Source organism: Notolepis coatsorum, assembly GCF_963971535.1.
Source record: "Notolepis coatsorum genome assembly, chromosome: 4".
NCBI lineage: Eukaryota > Metazoa > Chordata > Actinopteri > Aulopiformes > Paralepididae > Notolepis > Notolepis coatsorum.
Window position 1 is genome coordinate 107,956,572 of NC_140168.1, and position 26,785 is coordinate 107,983,356.

At 46.1% G+C, this 26,785-nt stretch overlaps 1 protein-coding gene across 1 annotated transcript in view; it reads left to right on the forward strand.

Moving 5' to 3' along the window:
- Positions 1-26,785, forward strand: part of LOC311227833 (protein phosphatase 3 catalytic subunit alpha-like) — a 399,712-nt gene that overhangs the window by 369,154 nt on the left and 3,773 nt on the right. Inside the window, 3 exon segments of the mRNA XM_084313666.1 lie at positions 8,782-8,835; positions 8,837-8,923; positions 10,202-10,299. Coding sequence (XP_084169792.1) covers positions 8,782-8,835; positions 8,837-8,923; positions 10,202-10,299 — 239 coding nt within the window.

Sequence of the window (26,785 nt, forward strand, 5' to 3'; positions counted from 1 at the left end):
GGGAGAGGGACGCGGGTCTCTGTTGTTGACGAGCCGCGCTGTCGGCCATTTGGATGCCGTCGGTATCGAATCACAGCAGGCAGAAATGACGCCTGAATGTGTGTTTTATTTACAAAAGGGAACAATAGACATGGGATCACAGAAGAGACGGATCCTGTCTATTGGCCGATCTCAAGCCCCGCCCTCTTTTATTGATCCTCTAATGTTTGTCGGAGGGAAGCGGCAGCTGTGATTGGAGGATCAAGAAAAGAGGGCGGGGCTTGAGCTAGGTCAATTGGGTTCCCCCTTCCGTGTCTCATATAAAACGGAGACCTTTATATCTTATGTTCAACCTGGAAAAACTCACAATAATCAATTGGTCATTAACTTTTCTGGATGTCATATATATGGAGATCTCTACTGCCCGGTGGTGGCGATTGGGCTGTGTGAGAATGTGTGAGTGAGTGGGTGAATGTGAGGAACAAAGTTGTAAGACGCGTTGGATAAAAGCTGCTATATAAATGCACCAAATACCATTTACCATTTTAATGGAATAGTTATTGGGACAATAAGGACTAGGTTGAAAATAATATATTATAGAATTATACTCCGATCAATTAAAACGGGGGGGGGGGGCGTTCTATACCTTAAAGGCCAAATTGTAAATTAAAAGATGAACGAACCTTAACATTGTATCATCTGAAATCCTTAGCTTCTCATCATGTCCACTCTCTCCCTCCTTTCCACAGCACCAAGTTAATTATTCATTGTTTATTTTTCATAATTCCTTGCTCCCCCCTCTCTGTCTCTCTCTATCTCTCTCTCTCTCATATCCCCATTCTTACTTTCTTTCATCCTCAAGCCTTTTTATATTGAGTTAATATCCACTGTGTTGAATTGTGTTCTGCCCTTTTTGCTTTTTCATCCATTTCTCTCATAATCTCTGATAATAATTTTTCACGCCCTCTTTATTAACGTCAGGAAGTGACTTTGAGACAGACGAGACAGATACACGATGATCCTATTTCTAATCTTTTGGTAAAGATGCTTTTGTCTTTTGTAAAATAATGATTCTTTTGAAGTCTTAATAGTCAAATATTGAAATAGCCTAAACGGTGTGAATTTGAAGTCATTCTTTGGTGTCAAAGTTCACCATTGAGAACCACAGGGTAGATGACCACTGTGTTGATGCTTCACTCGCTGTTTCACACATTATGCCTTTTCTGTCTCATGCTCACCACCCCATCTGATCCTCTCTGTTTCTCTCTCTCTCTATTTATCTTACTCTCCCTTTCTCTCTTTCTCTCTATCTCTTTCGCTCACTCTCTTTCTCTGTCTCTCTCATCTCATATGCTGTGATATCGTCTATCTCGGTCGCCGCATCTAATGTCTCTTTTTTTGTTCCTTTTCTATTCTTTTCTTGATCACATTTGCTTTACTTTACTTTTTTGACTGTTTCTCCATTGTGCTTCCTTTTTTCTTTTTCTCACCCTCTCTCTCTCTCTCTCTCTCTGTGTCTCCCTCCTCTTTTCCACCACGCGCCTCCATTGTCATTCTTCTTCTACGCCCGTCCACTGATCTCTCTTGTCTCTTCTTCTCTTCTGGGATGTTGTATCTTGAGCAGGACAGCTAATATATCCCCCCAAGAAAGGTATAATATAACCCACCAGGCGCTGCCTGACGTGTGCCGTGTCACTGTCCACTCCTTCCTGCCCTGCAGTGCTTGTCCTCTTCCCTTTGGAAATCTGTCGACTAACTGTCAGTTTTCAAAGCCCCCCCCCCCCCCCCCCCCCCCCCCCCTTCTAACGTGTGTACTAAGTGTGTGTACTAATTGTGGCTATTGGTAAAAGTTAAAGGACCGTGCCGGTCTTTTTGACAAGGCACCCTTCTTTTTTCTTAATCAGTTTTACAGTTACTCCTGTTTCCCACCCTTTCATTGTGTTTTAAGACACATGTTCAGATACACTAGAAACCAATGGCGGTGGTGACTTGGCAGAACACACAACGACCGATTGTTTTCAGTAAGAATATGGGAAAAAGGCACCTTGATTTATGGTCCATTTAAGTAGTAATACTACAGTCTTAGTCATGTTACTCTGACCTCTTCCTGCTTCAGCCAAGGTCAGATTTTACATGTCCGTAGGAAATACCCCGACGACAGACCCTCCAAATAGGGATTGGAGATGTGTTGACGTCATGATGAGAGCGGAGACCTCTGTAGGCATACATAGACCTTTAAATACATCCATTTTTATCTGATTGAAATGCGTTGTGAGTTCAATACCCGAATGATCACCTAGCGAACTAATACAAAGTAACGGTACCAAAACAGCCCAAACCAGTAGTCCAAAGGGTTGTAATTATATCTGTGTCTCACTCTGTGTATCTTACACTTGCTGAAGCCACAACTGACCGGGTCAAATACATAATTGATATCAGAACCTTCTCTTAACACATCCTGCGCCAAAAACGTCGTACAACGTGATTCAAGGTCATGCTAATTCTGCCATTCCACGGCGTACGACGTTATTGAGATCATATTTAATTTTTTCGCCATGGTATTCATTATTCCCTCACGGAGCCTGGTCTGATACAGTGGGAGCCTGCACAACTCTGCAACGCTTCAATACTGCCGCCTGGTGGATGATCGGCGAGTTACAACCGGAAATGGATCGAGTCGATCTCGGTGCATCTGGCAAATGCACTCACATATTGTTGCGGGACTCTAGACACACGTCCGTGTGTAGCGATCGCTGCCATAACGCAATAATCGATATGATTTGGGCGTTTATTATGATTATACAAACCGGAAATGGATCTAGGAGATCGCCGTCAAATAAGTGGGATCTTTTTCCTCCAGTCTCATCGGCGAACGGTAAGAGGACACTGACGTCATTTTCAGCGCGTTTGTTTATTATTATTAATGCAAACTGCTCTGATCAATATATCACCCATACTACATAAAGCATTTACTGACGATCACGGAATTATAAACGCCCCCCCCCCCCCCCGTTCATCCGCGCATGATAAGTCATAACGTTTAGGATCATGTACAGTTGACATTTTTAATATAGCGTGTATCGCCAACAAACGGCAGTTGATAATCTATATATGCGTTTATGCCTATAGCTCACGTTCTAGGAAACATATTTATATTCTAGACGGTATTTTTGTATGAATCTATGAATGAAAAAGTAAAACGTTCCTACATCCTGAACGATAGATAATCGATGTTGAATGGGCCATAGTAATGTCAATTTAGCAATACAATTTAAAAAGTTATAGCCCTGCAAAGAAGGTAAACATCTCCATAGGCTTAGACTGGTGGCAGTGATCATACATTGATGGATATAAGCGTGGCAGTTAATGTGTTAAAGGTGAACTATGCCCAATCTTCGGATATGATGCATATTATTCCTCTGGTCTAAGACGGTACAAACATATGAGTGAAAATGACCAACTCTCTCCCAAATCCAAAAACTGCTAAAACTCTAGACTTGTGACATCATTAACACTTTCAGTGCCCAGCAGGGGGCGCACGATTTAGTGCTTGAATGCCCACCATCCACTCCAATGTTAACGTTAATATCGCCTAATCTATGTTTAAAATTATGGCTATGTGTCTAATCTGCCCGTCGCTTATCAATGACTCATTTTCCAGTCAACATTGTTGAAGCGGATTGTTTTTTTATCGGTTCATTCTCGTTTTATAGCATCTTGAAAAGCCCTTGTTTTCAAGGAAAATTAAAATATTCCATAATAAACGGAATATTCTAGAATACACAAAAACGTTCTCATTTTTCGGCCTATTTATGAATCGTTTTCAAATAAACGCTAGATTATCGATAGTATATGTGTACGTATGCACGCTATATAGGCGATCTGATATCTGATCTGATATATTTCCTGATCGCTCGCACAGCCAAACAGCCACATCACACATAGGGGAAAAGCTTATATCTCCGTGAAAACAGGTCTGATTATCCTAAGACTGGTAAAATAGATTCCTTACCTGAGATCAGATGTTATCCAAAAAGATTATTCCAATTCCTGATCGCCATTCCAAAAATCGATCGCTTTTATTGATCCAACGCTACATACTGTAAACGCATATTCAACGCTGTTCTGATGGTCCACAATGACTAGTCTGGGATCATCTCCGGTTACATGCGTGAGAAGTAAAATGTGGATTCCGGATTATTCTTTTCTCATCCATTTTCATTGAGTCCATTCCAAAAGGGTGCATTACCACCTGGGAGACGATAGGGGGCGCTTTTTTCACATCTGAGCTCCTGATGGGGCTGGTTTCCCAACGGTAGACTCGGTTGATGAAATATGAATATGGGCTCTCAAAGTGTTAAGTATGAAGTCTGAAGCTGTTCTATAGACCAGGGGTTCCCAAACTTTTCAGGCCGCGACCCCCAAATAACGGTGTCAGAGAGCCGCGACCCCCACTATTATAGGAGGTAAAAAAAATCGAATTACATTTAATTTTTTTATATAAATGGAAATGTATGGTTGAAACATGCAAACGTTCAAACGCACACACACTAATAAGCATTGGAGGCTTTTAACCAGGGCCGGACTGGGGAAATCATTCAGGCCAGGAAATATAGTGCAAAATATAGCCCCAGTCAGGCCACTTTTTAAGCAGGGGGTCTGGGGGTCCCCCACCAGGACATTTCTTGTTACAAAGACTTCATTTCCTGCATTCTGGAGCAGGACTTTTTTTATTTGTACCCTTTAAATGCCAGTGGCATCACAAATGATTGTTAAAAAACAGGCTAGCATGTATTATTAGCAACAACACTGATTTTCTGTTTTTTTGTAAACTCAGATTGAAAAAAATACAATCTTTTATTCAACTTCAGCCCTGATCATAACACCACATATTCATTTTATAATTCTAACCCTTTAAATGCCAGTGTGTGTGATGCCATATATTTGCAATATATCAAATGCAAAGTAGATCTTTCTGGGGGGGATTATTACAGGCTAGCATGTGTCAATGATTAGCAACAACAGTTTTTTGTAAGGGTCCCGCCTCCACCAATCACATCTGTGTGTGTGTGAGAGCAAGAGAGAGAGAGAGAGATAGTTCTCCAACTTGTGTGAGTTGCAGTGATCTCCTGGTTGTTCCCCACCTAGGTTATCTAACTATTGCGCTGCTGCAACTAGAAACACTGGCCTGCTTCTAAGTTCAGTGGCCTGACTGCATAATATTTTTTTTTCTTTTTTTAAATATATATATATTTTTTTAATCATCTGGCGACCCCCACTTTGGGAACCCCTGCTATAGACAATGATTTGGGAAAGATGTTATAGATGAGAGGAACCATGGGGAATGTTCTGAATTCATGATGTTATAGATCAGGGGTTCCCAAAGTCGGGGTCCCCCAGGTGGGTCGCGAGCCGCCTCTGCAGTCAGGCCACTGAACTTAGAAGCAGGCCAGGCCAGTGTTTCTAGTTGCACCAGCGCAATAGTTAGATAACCTAGATGGGGAACAACCAGGAGATCACTGCAACTCACACAAGTTGGAGAACTATCTCTCTCTCTCTCTCTTGCTCTCACACACACACAAAGGGAGCCGCATGTGATTGGTGGAGGCGGGACCCTTACAAAAAACTGCTAATCATTGACACATGCTAGCCTGTAATAATCCCCCCCAGAAAAATCTACTTTGCATTTGATATATTGCAAATATATGCCATCACACACACTGGCATTTAAAGGGTTAGAATTATAAAATGAATATGTGGTGTTATGGTCAGGGCTGAAGTTGAATAAAAGATTGTATTTTTTATCAATTACAAAAAAACTGGAAATCCATAAAAATCAGTGTTGTTGCTAATCATACATATGCTAGCCTGTTTTTTAACAATAATTTGTGATGCCATCACAAACACTGGCATTTAAAGGGTACATATAAAAAAATCCCTGCACCAGAATGCAGGAAATGAAGTCTTTGTAACAAAAGATTTCCTGGTGGGGGACCCCCAGACCCCCTGCTTAAAAAGTGGCCTGACTGGGGCTATATTTTGCACTATATTTCCTGGCCTGAATGATTTCCACAGTCCGGCCCTGGTTAAAAGCCTCCAATGCTTATTAGTGTGTGTGCGTTTGAACATTTGCATGTTTCAACCATACATTTCCATTTATTAAAAAAAAAAATCATATAAAAATACCTGCTATAATAGTGGGGGTTGCGGCCTGAAAAGTTTGGGAACCCCTGTTATAGATGAGAGGAACCCAGGGGAAGGTTCTGAGTTCATGATGTTATAGATGAGAGGAACCCAGGGGAAGGTTCTGAGTTCATGATGTTATAGATGAGAGGAACCCAGGGGAAGGTTCTGAGTTCATGATGTTATAGATGAGAGGAACCCAGGGGAATGTTCTCAGTTCATGATGTTATAGATGAGAGGAACCCAGGGGAAGGTTCTGAGTTCATGATGTTATAGATGAGAGGAACCCAGGGGAAGGTTCTGAGTTCATGATGTTATAGATGAGAGGAACCCAGGGGAAGGTTCTGAGTTCATGATGTTATAGATGAGAGGAACCCAGGGGAAGGTTCTGAGTTCATGATGTTATAGATGAGAGGAACCCAGGGGAAGGTTCTGAGTTCATGATGTTATAGATGAGAGGAACCCAGGGGAATGTTCTGAGTTCATGATGTTATAGATGAGAGGAACCCAGGGGAAGGTTCTGAGTTCATGATGTTATAGATGAGAGGAACCCAGGGGAAGGTTCGGAGTTCATGATGTTATAGATGAGAGGAACCCAGGGGAAGGTTCTGAGTTCATGATGTTATAGATGAGAGGAACCCAGGGGAAGGTTCTGAGTTCATGATGTTATAGATGAGAGGAACCCAGGAGAAGGTTCTGAGTTCATGATGTTATAGATGAGAGGAACCCAGGGGAAGGTTCTGAGTTCATGATGTTATAGATGAGAGGAACCCAGGGGAAGGTTCTGAGTTCATGATGTTATAGATGAGAGGAACCCAGGGGAAGGTTCTGAGTTCATGATGTTATAGATGAGAGGAACCCAGGGGAAGGTTCTGAGTTCATGATGTTATAGATGAGAGGAACCCAGGGGAATGTTCTGAGTTCATGATGTTATAGATGAGAGGAACCCAGGGGAAGGTTCTCAGTTCATGATGTTATAGATGAGAGGAACCCAGGGGAAGGTTCTGAGTTCATGATGTTATAGATGAGAGGAACCCAGGGGAAGGTTCTGAGTTCATGATGTTATAGATGAGAGGAACCCAGGGGAAGGTTCTGAGTTCATGATGTTATAGATGACTCTGAGAGGAACCCAGGGGAAGGTTCTGAGTTCATGATGTTATAGATGACTCTGAGAGGAACCCAGGGGAAGGTTCTGAGTTCATAGGTACATGTTCTGTTTCAGAACTGAAAACTTTACTCATTTAGATATAAAAGATAAAACCAACCTTCTGTGGGTTCACAAAATCTCCCATTCATTGCCAACGGAGCCGCCCCAGACGCTCTACCCATGACATCACACGTTAGATTCTTACTTCTCTGGTCTCTGGCTTTGGGAGAGAGTAGCTCATGTTCACACATTATTGATTGAACTGCCATTGGAAATAACATGGAATGTTCCCCTTTTTTGAAGATATAGCCCCGGCTTGATGAATTGAAAATGGAGGAGCCTGATGTAAACAAGACGAACGTCTTTTTCTGGTCTGCATCCCCTTAGCAGTTGTTTGTATTGAGCCGTACTGTGTATGTACCCATTCTGCAATCTGTTAATAAAGTTTTCAATCAATCAATCAATGTGATTCCTCTTAAGGGAATGGTGGGAGGAGGACCGGTCAACCGGCTGGACACCACACACACCACCATTATCTCCTCCTCCTCACATGTCACCATGCTCTCCTCCTCCTCCTCCTCCTCCTCCTCCTCCTCCTCCTCCTCCTCCTCCTCCTCCTCCTCCTCCTCCTCCTCACATGTCACCATGCTCTCCTCCTCCTCCTCCTCCTCCTCCTCCTCCTCCTCCTCACATGTCACCATGCTCTCCTCCTCCTCCTCCTCCTCCTCCTCCTCCTCCTCCTCCTCCTCACATGTCACCATGCTCTCGCTCCATGTCCACATCACACTCCTCTCCCTGCCATGTTCCGAGCCCACTCCCTCCTGCAGCCCCAGTGTCCTGCACAGGAAGTCTTTCACACAGCGAGTTTCCTCTTCCAACCCAGGAAAGAATCCTGTCCGAGTCTCCATTACCAAGATGTAGGACTAATGGGGGGGGATTCTTCACGCATTTAAGGGATGTCGCTCAACTGGACTTGTAGTAAACAAAAAAACATTTGCAGTAAAATATTGCACTAAAATAGCTAATTATCACAGATTATGCGATAAGAAAGACCCCTTTAATTAAAACTGTAGTTTTTGGTACTAGTTGGGGCAATATATACCGACAGCATACAGGACTTTAAACCATCAGGAACCGAAGACTGCGTAACGGTGAGTTAATATAAGTTAGCTAGCAAAACAAAGGTAAACAGGAAGTGCCATGACGGCCAACAGGAAGTGCCATGGCGGCCAACGGGAATGCAGTGAATGCTGGTTGCAGTGACGTGTGGTTGGATTGCAGAGCGTTTGTTTTGATCTTCCGGCTTCAATAACTGCATTGTGTTTTTTTGACGTGATGTGAAGTTTTACCCCGTCAATAGTCTTATGAGGCACTTACGTTGCACGCGCACACACACGCACACATACACATGCACACACGCACACACTATGCAGACTAGTTTACATTGTTTGATACGGTCAGCAATGCCGTAGCCTGATATGTAGTGTGTGCAATGTGTATGATTGCAATTTGACCTCTGACCCTTTTAGGTGCTACAGCCTCTGCTCGTAAAGAGGTCATCCGCAACAAGATCCGTGCCATCGGCAAGATGGCCAGGGTGTTCTCTGTACTCAGGTAAACAAGATGGAGGGTGTTCTCTGTACTCAGGTAAACAAGATGGCCACGGTGTTCTCTGTACTCAGGTAAACAAGATGGCCACGGTGTTCTCTGTACTCAGGTAAACAAGATGGAGGGTGTTCTCTGTACTCAGGTAAACAAGATGGCCACGGTGTTCTCTGTACTCAGGTAAACAAGATGGCCACGGTGTTCTCTGTACTCAGGTAAACAAGATGGCCACGGTGTTCTCTGTACTCAGGTAAACAAGATGGCCACGGTGTTCTCTGTACTCAGGTAAACCAACTTTGAAAAATATGATTGTGGAAAAGAGGTGCACCTGCACCCCAACATATTATTGTTCTGCTCACCAAAGCATGGGACTTGATGCATGGATATGGATTAATCCTAGGCCTATTAAAAAGTTTAGATAGGATTAAAGAGTTGCCTTCAGTGCAGATCTCCATCTAAAGAGATGCTTTCAGTGCAGATGTCCATCTAAAGAGATGCTTTCAGTGCAGATGTCCATCTAAAGAGATGCTTTCAGTGCAGATGTCCATCTAAAGAGATGCTTTCAGTGCAGATGTCCATCTAAAGAGATGCTTTCAGTGCAGATGTCCATCTAAAGAGATGCTTTCAGTGCAGATGTCCATCTAAAGAGATGCTTTCAGTGCAGATCTCCATCTAAAGAGATGCTTTCAGTGCAGATGTCCATCTAAAGAGATGCTTTCAGTGCAGATCTCCATCTAAAGAGATGCTTTCAGTGCAGATGTCCATCTAAAGAGATGCTTTCAGTGCAGATCTCACATGAAGGTAAAATCTCAAGTCTAGCAAAGTCTAATCCGTGTCTGTGAAAGAGGAGTTGTATGTCATCTCTTCAGTTAAATGGTAAATACATTCTCCCATCACATTTTCTTAGTAGATAAGAAACATCACATACTGTGAACATTGTTCTGATGTCCTCATGCAGCGTGTGGGGCCAGTATCTGGGTTTTAGAAACACCCAGGGGGGCTTCAAAGGTACAAGGGATTCCATTCCACACCACACCATTCCATTTGACTTTCGATTCCAAGGTCCCAATTCGATTTTCAACACCACCACCACCCTTTTTCACGTTCGGTATCGGTATAGAATACCGCTTTTTGGAGAGAATATCTTGAGGTGATTTGCATGTGTATCTTCATAATGATTGGACACTAATAATTCTGTGTATCAAAATGTTCTGTGTCCCTCGCCTAAGGTCCACGGTGTGTCTCTGTCTTGTGTCCGTCTGTGTCTCTGTCTTGTGCCTCTCCCAGAGAGGAGAGCGAGAGCGTCCTGACGCTGAAGGGGTTAACCCCGACGGGCATGCTACCCAGCGGAGTGCTGTCAGGCGGCAAGGAGAAGCTCCAGAATGGTAAGACCCCCGTCGCCCCGACGACGCCCCCCCACCCACACGTTACCCCCCCCCCCCCAGGCCCCTGATTCACGCTCCATAGCATAACACGACTCCACCTTTATTTATATCCCCCCCTTTCATTCTTACCCCTCGACATATTCACATCAACACGTGTGCTCCTTCTTCCTGTTAACCCTTTCACTACCAAAGGGTTAACCCTTTCACTGCGACAAAACAGGAGGTTAACCCTTTCACAACCACACTACAGAAGGTTAACCCTTTCACTAGCACTACCAGACATTTAACCGTCTGTAGTGTGGTAGTGAAAGGTTAACCGTCTGTAGTGTGGTAGTGAAAGGTTAACCGTCTGTAGTGTGGTAGTGAAAGGTTAACCGTCTGTAGTGTGGTAGTGAAAGGTTAACCGTCTGTAGTGTGGTAGTGAAAGGGTTAACCGTGTGGTAGTGAAAGGGTTAAGCACGGTGCCATCTTTCAGACGATACCTATGAGTATGTTGTAATCTAGCCAGGGTGTCTTCTGCAGTAGTCTATTTAACCCTTTCAGTTGTACGTCATGTAGATTTACATACAGTAGAGTACCACACCATGCTGATGATCATGTAACAACGATTAATGGTAATTTAAAGCTACGGAGAATTCTAAGATAGAATCGTGAGAGAACCTTCCAAAAAGATAAAGAAGAGAAGAAGATGTGCACCTGAAAGAGACATTACATATTCTCTTCACATTGTTTTCTTTAGAACACACAAATTATCATTAATCTATTCAGTTGTAACCTCGGATTAATGACTTTTAATCGTTTCAACTTGAGATTTCAGTTTTTTACGAACATCTTCCTTCCCAATGTCAAATTGCACTGCGTAGGGTTTTTTCTTTATCCACTTTTGTCTTTTTGTTAACACTGTCTCGTCTTCTGACCCTGTCTCCTCTTCACCCCCGTCTCTCCCTGCGAGCCACTGGTATTATATCTCAACTATTGTCTGTATCTTCTTTCTTTCTCCTCTCTCCCTAGAAACCGCAGGTATAATCTGTTGTGCAAGTATTCTGTCCAAAGTGGTCCTTTTGTGAGAGACGAGTAGAGAATTCACTCTTCCATGTTACATTCCAAACACTCCGTGCCTCCAACACGTCAAATTTAGTTTGAATTCTGACTTTTCTTAGGACAGAAATGGAAACATGATTATTTTTATTTTTGTATTTATTTAAAATTATTATAGTTAAAGCCTATACATCTAACGATATTAGGTCAGGAGAGACTAGAGATTGACTACGGTTCAAAGGATGAATTGGAATTGACATAATTCTAATTGTGAATGAAAGGGGATAGCTATTTATCTACCTTATCATCCACAAACGTGAACAGAAATCCAGACAACTTCACTCTACTCTTGTGGGTTCTTCCGTAAAACATCAGAACTTCGTTTTGTTCTCGTCAGTCCAGCTGCTAATCGCATGGTTTCAAAATGATATGTTCTCTTTGAGAAACTATTCAATATGCTCTATACTGTAGACTCTTATATTTGTACACATAAAGATCCACTTTGCCATAAAGCGCAAATAAACACATTTTACACATCACACAACAAAGGACTTAAACAATTAGCCATGTTAATTTTCATGTTAAGCGTCTTGGGTTTTCTGAAAGGCACTATATAAATGGAAGAAATTATTATTATGTTGCTTGGTCTACCAGAAGGACATCTCAACTAGTATATAACATATAAAATAACAAGTATATAACATATAAAATAACATTAGTTATTCTCTCTTAAAGCCAGAAACCAGAGAGCCAAGACTGATTTGATTTGTGGCCATTTTTCTCTTATGTCATGCTCAAGCAAAGAAATCCCAAGCAAAATGGCCGCCGTGTGAATATGGCCAATGGACCTGCTCCACTCCATTGGAGACTGACTTTCTGGGCACAGAATGTTTTCTTTGCAGTATACACAAGGTGTCCTAACTGGCACGATATACGTTGCAGGTTTCTCAACGGAGCAGTTCTGTATGAAACCACAGAGTAGGAGACGGAGAACCCATTCTCGTTACTAGCGTTGAGACACAGCGGTTAATTCTCGTTTTTACAAACTGATTCGTCTGGAGGGCGTAAAGGATAACACCTACGAATACAGACGTTCTGGATTTCAAATTTGTCATTTTGACAACAAACTAAAACAAAAACAGAAGAACTACAATAGAGGCGGAGTGTTGTTCGGGGATTCCTGTCGCAGCATTAGTAGAATCACGCTGCCCCTTCTGTCCGCGCAGATTGTGCTTCTACTACTATGCTGCAGTTCATCATTCCACCACCGGTTTCTGTTGGACCTCCCTAGCATCACTGTGTGTCTCTCCACGGCCCTCCTTCTTGTATTTCCTTTCGTCCTCTCCATAACAACAACGTGGAGTTTTTTGGTTTCAAAAGATCTGTATTTTACTTTGCCGTCCCATCGCTGCTACTTCATCGATGTCTGTGAGTCCCCGAGTCTTTACGTGGTCACCTGATGTCTGTGTGGTCACCTGACTGTCCCGAGTCTTTACCTGGTCACCTGACTGACCTCCCTGAGTCTTTACCTGGTCACCTGACTGACCTCCCTGAGTCTTTACCTGGTCACCTGACTGACCTCCCTGAGTCTTTACCTGGTCACCTGACTGACCTCCCTGAGTCTTTACCTGGTCACCTGACTGACCTCCCTGAGTCTTTACCTGGTCACCTGACTGACCCCACGTCCCCGAGTCTTTACCTGGTCACCTGACTGACCTCCCTGAGTCTTTACCTGGTCACCTGACTGACCTCCCTGAGTCTTTACCTGGTCACCTGACTGACCTCCCTGAGTCTTTACCTGGTCACCTGACTGACCTCCCTGAGTCTTTACCTGGTCACCTGACTGACCTCCCAGAGTCTTTACCTGGTCACCTGACTGACCTCCCAGAGTCTTTACCTGGTCACCTGACTGACCTCCCTGAGTCTTTACCTGGTCACCTGACTGACCTCCCTGAGTCTTTACCTGGTCACCTGACTGACCTCCCTGAGACTTTACCTGGTCACCTGACTGACCTCCCTGAGTCTTTACCTGGTCACCTGACTGACCTCCCTGAGTCTTTACCTGGTCACCTGACTGACCTCCCTGAGTCTTTACCTGGTCACCTGACTGACCTCCCTGAGTCTTTACCTGGTCACCTGACTGACCTCCCCGAGTCTTTACCTGGTCACCTGACTGACCTCCCTGAGTCTTTACCTGGTCACCTGACAACAGTGGTTCTCAAATGGTTGTATGACCAGGGACCCCAAATTGATGTGTAAGAGGCCATGGCAGACCCGGCAGGAGACACACATTTGTGGACAGGCACATTTTCTTGGGGTGGGGGGACAATGCCCTTTCTACATAATAAGAAGACGAAAAATCCTGAAGGGTATTTCACTGGCAAGCAAATCTCTCATTTAAAGACTTGTTCTTTTTTTGCATGAGCAAAATGCCTGCTGCGCTTTCCGCGGTCTGAACTGGACAGCGGAGAGGCAACTGGAAGGTTAAATTTCTCTCTTTCTCTTAAGAACATTCACTTATACAAAAACAAATACTGAAATGGATGTATATCTTCAGAGGATCTCTCCGTTTGTTTCACTGAGCTCAACACCACAGGCCTCGAGTCTTCCACAACATTTACTGTAGCTAGTCCGACACTCCCACTGAGGCTAGCTAGTCCAACACTCCCACTGAGACTAGCTAGTCCGACACTCTCACTTAGGCTAGCTAGTCCGACACTCTCACTGAGGCTAGCTAGTCCAACACTCCCACTGAGGCTAGCTAGTCCAACACTCTCACTGAGGCTAGCTAGTCCAACACTCCCACTGAGACTAGCTAGTCCGACACTCTCACTGAGGCTAGCTAGTCCAACACTCCCACTGAGGCTAGCTAGTCCAACACTCTCACTGAGGCTAGCTAGTCCAACACTCCCACTGAGACTAGCTAGTCCAACACTCTCACTGAGGCTAGCTAGTCCAACACTCTCACTGAGGCTAGCTAGTCCAACACTCCCACTGAGGCTAGCTAGTCCAACACTCTCACTGAGGCTAGCTAGTCCAACACTCCCACTGAGGCTAGCTAGTCCAACACTCTCACTGAGACTAGCTAGTCCAACACTCTCACTGAGGCTAGCTAGTCCGACACTCTCACTGAGGCTAGCTAGTCCAACACTCCCACTGAGGCTAGTCCAACACTCTCACTGAGGCTAGCTAGTCCAACACTCTCACTGAGGCTAGCTAGTCCAACACTCTCACTGAGGCTAGCTAGTCCAACACTCTCACTGAGACTAGCTAGTCCAACACTCCCACTGAGGCTAGCTAGTCCAACACTCTCACTGAGGCTAGCTAGTCCAACACTCCCACTGAGGCTAGCTAGTCCGACACTCCCACTGAGGCTAGCTAGTCCAACACTCTCACTGAGGCTAGCTAGTCCAACACTCTCACTGAGGCTAGCTAGTCCAACACTCTCACTGAGGCTAGCTAGTCCAACACTCTCACTGAGGCTAGCTAGTCCAACACTCTCACTGAGGCTAGCTAGTCCAACACTCCCACTGAGGCTAGCTAGTCCAACACTCTCACTGAGGCTAGCTAGTCCAACACTCTCACTGAGGCTAGCTAGTCCAACACTCTCACTGAGGCTAGCTAGTCCAACACTCTCACTGAGGCTAGCTAGTCCAACACTCTCACTGAGGCTAGCTAGTCCAACACTCTCACTGAGGCTAGCTAGTCCAACACTCTCACTGAGGCTAGCTAGTCCAACACTCCCACTGAGGCTAGCTAGTCCAACACTCTCACTGAGGCTAGTCCAACACTCTCACTGAGGCTAGCTAGTCCAACACTATCACTGAGGCTAGCTAGTCCAACACTCTCACTGAGGCTAGCTAGTCCAACACTCTCACTGAGGCTAGCTAGTCCAACACTCTCACTGAGGCTAGCTAGTCCAACACTCTCACTGAGGCTAGCTAGTCCAACACTCCCACTGAGGCTAGCTAGTCCAACACTCTCACTGAGGCTAGTCCAACACTCTCACTGAGGCTAGCTAGTCCAACACTATCACTGAGGCTAGTCCAACACTCTCACTGAGGCTAGTCCAACACTCTCACTGAGGCTAGCTAGTCCAACACTCTCACTGAGGCTAGTCCAACACTCTCACTGAGGATAGCTAGTCCAACACTCTCACTGAAGCTAGCTAGCCCAACACTCTCACTGAGGCTAGCTAGTCCAACACTCTCACTGAGGCTAGCTAGTCCAACACTCTCACTGAGGCTAGCTAGTCCAACACTCTCACTGAGGCTAGCTAGTCCAACACTCACTGAGTCTTTACCTGGTCACCTGACTGACCTCCCTGAGTCTTTACCTGGTCACCTGACTGACCTCCCTGAGTCTTTACCTGGTCACCTGACTGACCTCCCTGAGTATTTACCTGGTCACCTGACTGACCTCCCTGAGTCTTTACCTGGTCACCTGACTGACCTCCCTGAGTCTTTACCTGGTCACCTGACTGACCTCCCTGAGTCTTTACCTGGTCACCTGACTGACCTCCCTGAGACTTTACCTGGTCACCTGACTGACCCTGCGTCCTGAGACTTTACCTGGTCACCTGACTGACCTCCCTGAGTCTTTACCTGGTCACCTGACAACAGTGGTTCTCAAATGGTTGTATGACCAGGGACCCCAAATTGATGTGTAAGAGGCCATGGCAGACCCGGCAGGAGACACACATTTGTGGACAGGCACATTTTCTTGGGGTGGGGGGACAATGCCCTTTCTACATAATAAGAAGACGAAAAATCCTGAAGGGTATTTCACTGGCAAGCAAATCTCTCATTTAAAGACTTGTTCTTTTTTTGCATGAGCAAAATGCCTGCTGCGCTTTCCGCGGTCTGAACTGGACAGCGGAGAGGCAACTGGAAGGTTAAATTTCTCTCTTTCTCTTAAGAACATTCACTTATACAAAAACAAATACTGAAACGGATGTATATCTTCAGAGGATCTCTCCGTTTGTTTCACTGAGCTCAACACCACAGGCCTCGAGTCTTCCACAACATTTACTGTAGCTAGTCCGACACTCCCACTGAGGCTAGCTAGTCCAACACTCCCACTGAGACTAGCTAGTCCAACACTCCCACTGAGGCTAGCTAGTCCAACACTCTCACTGAGGCTAGCTAGTCCAACACTCTCACTGAGGCTAGCTAGTCCAACACTCTCACTGAGGCTAGCTAGTCCAACACTCTCACTGAGACTAGCTAGTCCAACACTCCCACTGAGGCTAGCTAGTCCAACACTCTCACTGAGGCTAGCTAGTCCAACACTCTCACTGAGGCTAGCTAATCCAACACTCCCACTGAGGCTAGCTAGTCCAACACTCTCACTGAGGCTAGCTAGTCCAACACTCTCACTGAGGCTAGCTAGTCCGACACTCTCACTGAGGCTAGCTAGTCCAACAATCTCACTGAGGCTAGCTAGTCCAACACTCTCACTGAGGCTAGCTAGTCCAACACTCCCACTGAGGCTAGCTAGTCTGACACTCCCACTGAGGCTAGTCCAACACTCTCACTGAGGCTAGCTAGTCCAACACTCCCACTGAGGCTAGCTAGTCCAACACTCTCACTGAGGCTAGCTAGTCCAACACTCCCACTGAGGCTAGCTAGTCCAACACTCTCACTGAGGCTAGTCCAACACTCTCACTGAGGCTAGCTAGTCAAACACTCCCACTGAGGCTAGCTAGTCCAACACTCTCACTGAGGCTAGTCCAACACTCTCACTGAGGCTAGTCCAACACTCTCACTGAGGCTAGCTAGTCCAACACTCCCACAGAGGCTAGCTAGTCCAACACTCTCACTGAGGCTAGCTAGCCCAACACTCTCACTGAGGCTAGCTAGTCCAACACTCTCACTGAGGCTAGCTAGTCCAACACTCTCACTGAGGCTAGCTAGTCCAACACTCTCACTGAGGCTAGCTAGTCCAACACTCTCACTGAAGCTAGCTAGCCCAACACTCTCACTGAGGCTAGCTAGTCCAACACTCTCACTGAGGCTAGCTAGTCCAACACTCTCACTGAGGCTAGCTAGCCCAACACTCTCACTGAGGCTAGCTAGTCCAACACTCCCACAGAGGCTAGCTAGTCCAACACTCTCACTGAGGCTAGCTAGCCCAACACTCTCACTGAGGCTAGCTAGTCCAACACTCTCACTGAGGCTAGCTAGTCCAACACTCTCACTGAGGCTAGCTAGTCCAACACTCTCACTGAGGCTAGCTAGTCCAACACTCTCACTGAAGCTAGCTAGCCCAACACTCTCACTGAGGCTAGCTAGTCCAACACTCCCACTGAGGCTAGTCCAACACTCTCACTGAGGCTAGTCCAACACTCCCACAGAGGCTAGTCCAACACTCTCACTGAGGCTAGCTAGTCCAACACTCTCACTGAGGCTAGTCCAACACTCTCACTGAGGCTAGCTAGTCCAACACTCTCACTGAGGCTAGCTAGTCCAACACTCTCACTGAGGCTAGCTAGTCCAACACTCTCACTGAGAGGCTAGCTAGTCCAACACTCTCACTGAGGCTAGCTAGTCCAACACTCTCACTGAGGCTAGCTAGTCCAACACTCTCACTGAGGCTAGCTAGTCCAACACTCTCACTGAAGCTAGCTAGTCCAACACTCTCACTGAGGCTAGCTAGTCCAACACTCTCACTGAGGCTAGCTAGTCCAACACTCTCACTGAGGCTAGCTAGTCCAACACTCTCACTGAGGCTAGCTAGTCCAACACTCCCACTGAGGCTAGCTAGTCCAACACTCCCACTGAGGCTAGCTAGTCCAACACTCTCACTGAGGCTAGCTAGTCCAACACTCCCACTGAGGCTAGCTAGTCCAACACTCTCACTGAGGCTAGCTAGTCCAACACTCCCACTGAGGCTAGTCCAACACTCTCACTGAGGCTAGCTAGTCCAACACTCCCACTGAGGCTAGCTAGTCCAACACTCTCACTGAGGTTAGCTAGTCCAACACTCTCACTGAGGCTAGCTAGTCCAACACTCCCACAGAGAGGCTAGCTAGTCCAACACTCTCACTGATGCTAGCTAGTCCAACACTCTCACTGAGTCTAGTCCAACACTCTCACTGAGGCTAGCTAGTCCAACACTCCCACAGAGAGGCTAGCTAGTCCAACACTCTCACTGAGGCTAGTCCAACACTCTCACTGAGGCTAGTCCAACACTCTCACTGAGGCCAGCTAGTCCAACACTCTCACTGAGGCTAGCTAGTCCAACACTCTCACTGAGGCTAGCTAGTCCAACACTCCCACTGAGGCTAGCTAGTCCAACACTCTCACTGAGGCTAGCTAGTCCAACACTCCCACTGAGGCTAGCTAGTCCAACACTCTCACTGAGGCTAGTCCAACACTCTCACTGAGAGGCTAGCTAGTCCAACACTCTCACTGAGGCTAGCTAGTCCAACACTCTCACTGAGAGGCTAGCTAGTCCAACACTCTCACTGAGGCTAGCTAGTCCAACACTCTCACTGAGGCTAGCTAGTCCAACACTCCCACTGGGGCTAGCTAGTCCAACACTCTCACTGAGGCTAGTCCAACACTCCCACTGGGGCTAGCTAGTCCAACACTCTCACTGAGGCTAGTCCAACACTCTCACTGAGGCTAGCTAGTCCAACACTCTCACAGAGGCTAGTCCAACACTCTCACTGAGGCTAGTCCAACACTCTCACAGAGGCTAGTCCAACACTCTCACTGAGGCTAGTCCAACACTCTCACTGAGGCTAGCTAGTCCAACACTCCCACTGAGGCTAGTCCAACACTCCCACTGGGGCTAGCTAGTCCAACACTCTCACTGAGGCTAGTCCAACACTCTCACTGAGGCTAGCTAGTCCAACACTCTCACTGAGGCTAGCTAGTCCAACACTCCCACTGAGGCTAGCTAGTCCAACACTCCCACTGGGGCTAGCTAGTCCAACACTCTCACTGAGGCTAGCTAGTCCAACACTCCCACTGGCGCTAGCTAGTCCAACACTCTCACTGAGGCTAGCTAGTCCAACACTCCCACAGAGAGGCTAGTCCGACACTCTCACTGAGGCTAGCTAGTCCAACACTCTCACTGAGGCTAGCTACTCCAACACTCCCACTGAGGCTAGCTAGTCCAACACTCCCACAGAGAGGCTAGTCCAACACTCTCACTGAGGCTAGTCCAACACTCCCACTGAGGCTAGCTAGTCCAACACTCCCACTGAGGCTAACTAGTCCAACACTCCCACTGAGGGTAGCTAGTCCAACACTCCCACAGAGAGGCTAGTCCGACACTCTCACTGAGGCTAGTCCAACACTCCCACTGAGTCTAGCTAGTCCAACACTCCCACAGAGAGGCTAGTCCAACACTCTCACTGAGGCTAGTCCAACACTCTCACTGAGGCTAGCTAGTCCAACACTCTCACTGAGGCTAGCTAGTCCAACACTCTCACTGAGGCTAGCTAGTCCAACACTCTCACTGAGGCTAGTCCAACACTCTCACTGAGGCTAGCTAGTCCAACACTCTCACAGAGAGGCTAGTCCGACACTCTCACTGAGGCTAGCTAGTCCAACACTCTCACTGAGAGGCTAGTCCAACACTCCCACAGAGAGGCTAGTCCAACACTCTCACTGAGGCTAGTCCAACACTCTCACTGAGGCTAGCTAGTCCAACACTCTCACTGAGGCTAGCTAGTCCAACACTCTCACTGAGGCTAGCTAGTCCAACACTCTCACTGAGGCTAGTCCAACACTCTCACTGAGGCTAGCTAGTCCAACACTCTCACTGAGGCTAGCTAGTCCAACACTCCCACTGAGGCTAGCTATTCCAACACTCTCACTGAGGCTAGCTAGTCCAACACTCTCACTGAGGCTAGCTAGTCCAACACTCTCACTGAGGCTAGCTAGTCCAACACTCTCACTGAGACTAGCTAGTCCAACACTCTCACTGAGGCTAGCTAGTCCAACACTCTCACTGAGGCTAGCTAGTCCAACACTCCCACTGAGGCTAGCTAGTCCAACACTCCCACAGAGAGGCTAGTCCGACACTCTCACTGAGGCTAGTCCAACACTCCCACTGAGTCTAGCTAGTCCAACACTCCCACAGAGAGGCTAGTCCAACACTCTCACTGAGGCTAGTCCAACACTCTCACTGAGGCTAGCTAGTCCAACACTCTCACTGAGGCTAGCTAGTCCAACACTCTCACTGAGGCTAGCTAGTCCAACACTCTCACTGAGGCTAGTCCAACACTCTCACTGAGGCTAGCTAGTCCAACACTCTCACAGAGAGGCTAGTCCGACACTCTCACTGAGGCTAGCTAGTCCAACACTCTCACTGAGAGGCTAGTCCAACACTCCCACAGAGAGGCTAGTCCAACACTCTCACTGAGGCTAGTCCAACACTCTCACTGAGGCTAGCTAGTCCAACACTCTCACTGAGGCTAGCTAGTCCAACACTCTCACTGAGGCTAGCTAGTCCAACACTCTCACTGAGGCTAGTCCAACACTCTCACTGAGGCTAGCTAGTCCAACACTCTCACTGAGGCTAGCTAGTCCAACACTCCCACTGAGGCTAGCTATTCCAACACTCTCACTGAGGCTAGCTAGTCCAACACTCTCACTGAGGCTAGCTAGTCCAACACTCTCACTGAGGCTAGCTAGTCCAACACTCTCACTGAGACTAGCTAGTCCAACACTCTCACTGAGGCTAGCTAGTCCAACACTCTCACTGAGGCTAGCTAGTCCAACACTCCCACTGAGGCTAGCTAGTCCAACACTCCCACAGAGAGGCTAGTCCGACACTCTCACTGAGGCTAGTCCAACACTCCCACTGAGTCTAGCTAGTCCAACACTCCCACAGAGAGGCTAGTCCAACACTCTCACTGAGGCTAGTCCAACACTCTCACTGAGGCTAGCTAGTCCAACACTCTCACTGAGGCTAGCTAGTCCAACACTCTCACTGAGGCTAGCTAGTCCAACACTCTCACTGAGGCTAGCTAGTCCAACACTCTCACAGAGAGGCTAGTCCGACACTCTCACTGAGGCTAGCTAGTCCAACACTCTCACTGAGAGGCTAGTCCAACACTCCCACAGAGAGGCTAGTCCAACACTCTCACTGAGGCTAGTCCAACACTCTCACTGAGGCTAGCTAGTCCAACACTCTCACTGAGGCTAGCTAGTCCAACACTCTCACTGAGGCTAGCTAGTCCAACACTCTCACTGAGGCTAGTCCAACACTCTCACTGAGGCTAGCTAGTCCAACACTCTCACTGAGGCTAGCTAGTCCAACACTCCCACTGAGGCTAGCTATTCCAACACTCTCACTGAGGCTAGCTAGTCCAACACTCTCACTGAGGCTAGCTAGTCCAACACTCTCACTGAGGCTAGCTAGTCCAACACTCTCACTGAGACTAGCTAGTCCAACACTCTCACTGAGGCTAGCTAGTCCAACACTCTCACTGAGGCTAGCTAGTCCGACACTCCCACAGAGAGGCTAGTCCGACACTCCCAGGGAGGCTCGTCCAGCCAGGGTGGGGCACAGGTGACTCGGTAGGTGAACCCACAATGTCCGTACTTGCTGCCGGGTCTAGGCCATGGACCTCTATTCCATAAGATCTTGTCCCAGGGACCCCCATCTGAGAAGATATGTATTGTTAGACAGAATGTCATAGGTGTGGAGATAACAGAGGAGCTATTCTTATACTGTACATTATTTCCTTGTGCTAATTTCTAGCGAAGAGACTATTAGTGAAATTCAAATTCTCCATTTTGATGGGGACCCCCTGGAAGTGCCTCGAGGTCCCCTGGGGGTCCCCAGACCCCACTTTGAGAACCACTGACCTACAGTAAAAAAGAAAAATATTGAAAATGTGAATTCATAATGGTAAGTGTACCAAATATACCAAAGTTGTCCTGTCTTGTTCTTTTCTTCTTTATATAAATAAATTGTATCAGCACTTTTGACGGTTTGTATCAAAAGATGCTTGTTCTTCAGTTCCAGATGTGGTTGTGTTTCTCACAGAGCATCGTAACAGCGCTCCATGTATGTACCTGTTCCGCCCTACTCACACCGAGGTGTGGACCACAACACACCTCGAGCCATCATCATCCTACCCGCTTTTCACAATCCAATCAAGCCTTTATATCTCTGTTTCCCCCCCAAATCTTTCACACCACATTCACGCGCACTCATTTGAATAACGGAAGTGTATCAGCAAACCCCCCTCCCTGGTGTTTATCTGCGAGTCTCGCCCGTCTCCCCTCCAGGTGTTTATCTTCCATCGCCCCGCGGAGAGAAACTTTTTGATTGACTCTGCCGCGAAGACTTCGGCGTTCGGTGTCAACCGTGGCGTCACACAAAGCCCAACCCTTTCCCCCTGGAAACCTATTGGATATCCATACGCTACGGAGCATTCGTACAGTTTATTTCATATTCTTCCTGGAGAGTATGACCCGCTGTGCAGTCTTTATCGCGGCGGCCGGACGTCTCGCTCGAGTTTAAATATCTTTGCCTCTTCATGTCGGTGCGGTCGCCTCTTCATTTACTTTTACGTTTAGTGATTTAGCCGATGCTTTTATCCAAAGCGACGAATTGTGAACAACGAGTCCGCAGGAGGGGAACACGTCTGGCAGCTGAGAGTAATAATAACTTTATTTGTAGAGCACTTTTCATACAGAGGTTGCAGTTCAAAGTGCTTCACAACAGTAAAAAATACAGGCATAAAGCGAGCATAAAAAATTCAAAATGTAAATACAAAGAGATAGAGAGGTAGCAAGGTTAGGCAAATCACAGTTCTTCAGCAATACAAATAATAAAATAGAATAGATTAGATAGAGTAAAAAAGTGCGGTTTGATGCAGTTTAAAATAGATAATAATAGAACTAAATAGAATAGAATCTAAAAATAATGAGATAGAACGGAGTCGGACAGTAAAAAAGTGTGATAAGATTGTTCAATAAAAAATATATAACAACAGAGCAGTGTATCGCTCTTAGTACTTTGAGTTTCTTTACAAAGTTCTAACATACAACAGAGCATCGCTCTAACATACAACAGAGCAGTCTGTCGCTCTAACATACAACAGAGCATCGCTCTAACATACAACAGAGCAGTCCATCGCTCTAACATACAACAGAGCAGTCCATCGCTCTAACATACAACAGAGCAGTCCATCGCTCTAACATACAACAGAGCATCGCTCTAACATACAACAGAGCAGTCCGTCGCTCTAACATACAACAGAGCAGTCCATCGCTCTAACATACAACAGAGCAGTCCATCGCTCTAACATACAACAGAGCAGTCCGTCGCTCTAACATACAACAGAGCAGTCCATCGCTCTAACATACAACAGAGCAGTCCGTCGCTCTAACATACAACAGAGCAGTCCGTCACTCTAACATACAACAGAGCAGTCCGTCGCTCTAACATACAACAGAGCAGTCTGTCGCTCTAACATACAACAGAGCAGTCCGTGGCTCTAACATACAACAGAGCAGTCCGTCGCTCTAACATACAACAGAGCAGTCCATCACTCTAACATACAACAGAGCAGTCCGTCGCTCTAACATACAACAGAGCAGTCTGTCGCTCTAACATACAACAGAGCAGTCCATCGCTCTAACATACAACAGAGCAGTCCATCGCTCTAACATACAACAGAGCAGTCTGTCACTCTAACATACAACAGAGCAGTCTGTCGCTCTAACATACAACAGAGCAGTCCATCGCTCTAACATACAACAGAGCAGTCCATCACTCTAACATACAACAGAGCAGTCTGTCGCTCTAACATACAACAGAGCAGTCCGTCGCTCTTAACACTTTGAGTTTCTTTACAAAGTACAGTTCTAAGTTAGCTTATAGAACAACAGAGCAGTGTGTCGCTCACAACAACAGAGCATCGCTCTAACATCATAGAACCGACATATGAATTTCATTGGAAGTGTATGAAAGTAGGTAGGGTAAGAATAATAATAATAATAATAATAATAATAATAATAATAATAATAATAATAACGAGCATAAAAAAGATAGACAGATAGCAAGGTAAGGTAAATCACAGTGTTTCACATTAGGATCTAGCATCCCAATAGGCTCTCTGTTTACAGTTTCATTCAGTAATACAAATAATAAAAATAGTTTAAAATGATTCAGTTTAAAAAATAGTCTAAAAATTATAAAATAGAACGGACATACAACAGGGTATTTAACATACAACAGAACAGTGCATCAGTAAGAAGTAAAAAGTGTGATAAAATAGTTCATAGAACCGACACATGAATTTGATAGGCAGTGTATAAAAGTAGGCAGGGTAAGAATAGTGCAGGTAAGTACAATTTGTGTCAGGATAGTAGGTGGTATTGTTTGTCAAATCAAACTTCAGTGTTACACTCTATAGACATATTAGCATGGTAGGTAGTAGTATATGGATAGTAGCGCAGTACATAGTTGATATAGTAGTATAGACATAGTAATAGTAAAGACAGTAAGAAGGTTCGTTTTTTTCTTTTTTTCTTTTATAGATATTGATTGAAGAGGTGTGTTTTTAGTTGACAGTAAAAAAAGTTTCGGCTGTCCTTACTGTGGTGGGAATTTCGTTCTACCATTGTGGAGTGAGGACCGAGAATAGCCTGCTTCTCTTTGATGACCCTCTCGGATCTCAGATAGGAGTTGGTCTCAAGCAGACAGAAGATGATGTAGGGGTCTTGAGGGTGTGTAGTTAGAAGATGTAGAGTGTAGGGGTCTTGAGGGTGTGTAGTTAGAAGATACAGAGCGTAGGGGTCTTGAGGATGTGTAGTTAGAAGATGTAGAGTGTAGGGGTCTTGAGGATGTGTAGTTAGAAGATGTAAAGCGTAGGGGTCTTGAGGGTGTGTAGTTAGAAGATGCAGAGCGTAGGGGTCTTGAGGGTGTGTAGTTAGAAGATGCAGAGCGTAGGGGTCTTGAGGGTGTGTAGTTAGAAGATGCAGAGCGTAGGGGTCTTGAGGGTGTGTAGTTAGAAGATGCAGAGCATATAGAGGTCTTGAGGGTGTGTAGTTAGAAGATGCAGAGCGTATAGGGGTCTTGAGGGTGTGTAGTTAGAAGATGCAGAGCATATAGAGGTCTTGAGGGTGTGTAGTTAGAAGATGCAGAGCGTATAGGGGTCTTGAGGGTGTGTAGTTAGAAGATGCAGAGCATATAGGGGTCTTGAGGGTATAGTTAGAAGATGCAGAGCGCAGGGGTCTTGAGGGTGTGTAGTTAGAAGATGCAGAGTGTAGGGGTCTTGAGGGTGTGTAGTTAGAAGATGCAGAGTGTAGGGGTCTTGAGGGTGTGTAGTTAGAAGATGCAGAGTGTAGGGGTCTTGAGGGTGTGTAGTTAGAAGATGCAGAGTGTAGGGGTCTTGAGGGTATAATAGTTAGAAACCACTGACCAGAAGTAGGATGGAGTGACGCTGTGTCCCTCGCCTCTTCGCCGTCGACGTTGCGTCCATTCGTCCTTGTCTCTCAATTTCCTCTAAACGGTCTTATCTGAATGCACTTGAGCATTCATCTTCCAAATCACTGACCCCGGTTAATGCACTTTCCACTCCATGAAGTCCTTCCCTGCCTACAGCTCCTCCTCTGTGCCTCCCCTTCACAGACGAGGAACTCGGGTCTAAAAGTCTGTGAAAGGGAGTGAACGAACGGGGAACGCGAGACTGGCCTGGTTACTGCTTGTCCACTCTCCGGTTCAATGTCCTCTTGTGTGTCTTGTCAATACAGAGTTTGCTTTGTCCCTGTCCACCAACCTCCTCCTCCCCTGGTCTTCGCTAACATCTCTGTGTCCATTGTAAAAAAAACATGGAGGTTCTGTTTTTAACGTTTTGTTGTCGGCACATTGGCTCTCTCTCTCTTTCTCTCTCTCTCCTCTCTCTCTCTCTCTCGCTGCTTCTCATTACCTTGTTCCTGGGACAAAAAAAAATGAACTCCTCTGCTCACTTCTCTCATTCGTTCTGCAACCCCCCTCTTCTTCTTCTTCTTCTTCTTCTTCTTCTTCTCTTCAGCTACTATTGAAGCTATTGAGGCTGATGAAGGTAAATGTGGCTGGCCAGCCTGGTCTGTTGCTTCCAGGCGATAGACGATAGCGGTCTCCATCAGTGGGGCTGTCATCCATCTCGCTGGTGCTTGAGTAGAGTGTGTTGGGTGTTTTGGGCTAACGGATTGTGGCAATAATATTAATAACCTAAATATAATTAAAAAAAAAATTAAACAGGAAAAACGAAAGTACAGAGATACTACGGTCACACTTGTTTCAAAGGGGAACAGACTTCATAGCACAGATGTCCTAGTCACAGAGCTTGTGTTTGTGGAACTGGTGATTTTGGGACCGCAAAGCACATACCTCACTGTAAATGGGTAAGGAAGCCCTAACGCTGATGATACAACGCTGCAATAAGCGCCGCCCCAAAGCCATAGAGCTGTTTGAACAATTGAATTTTCCG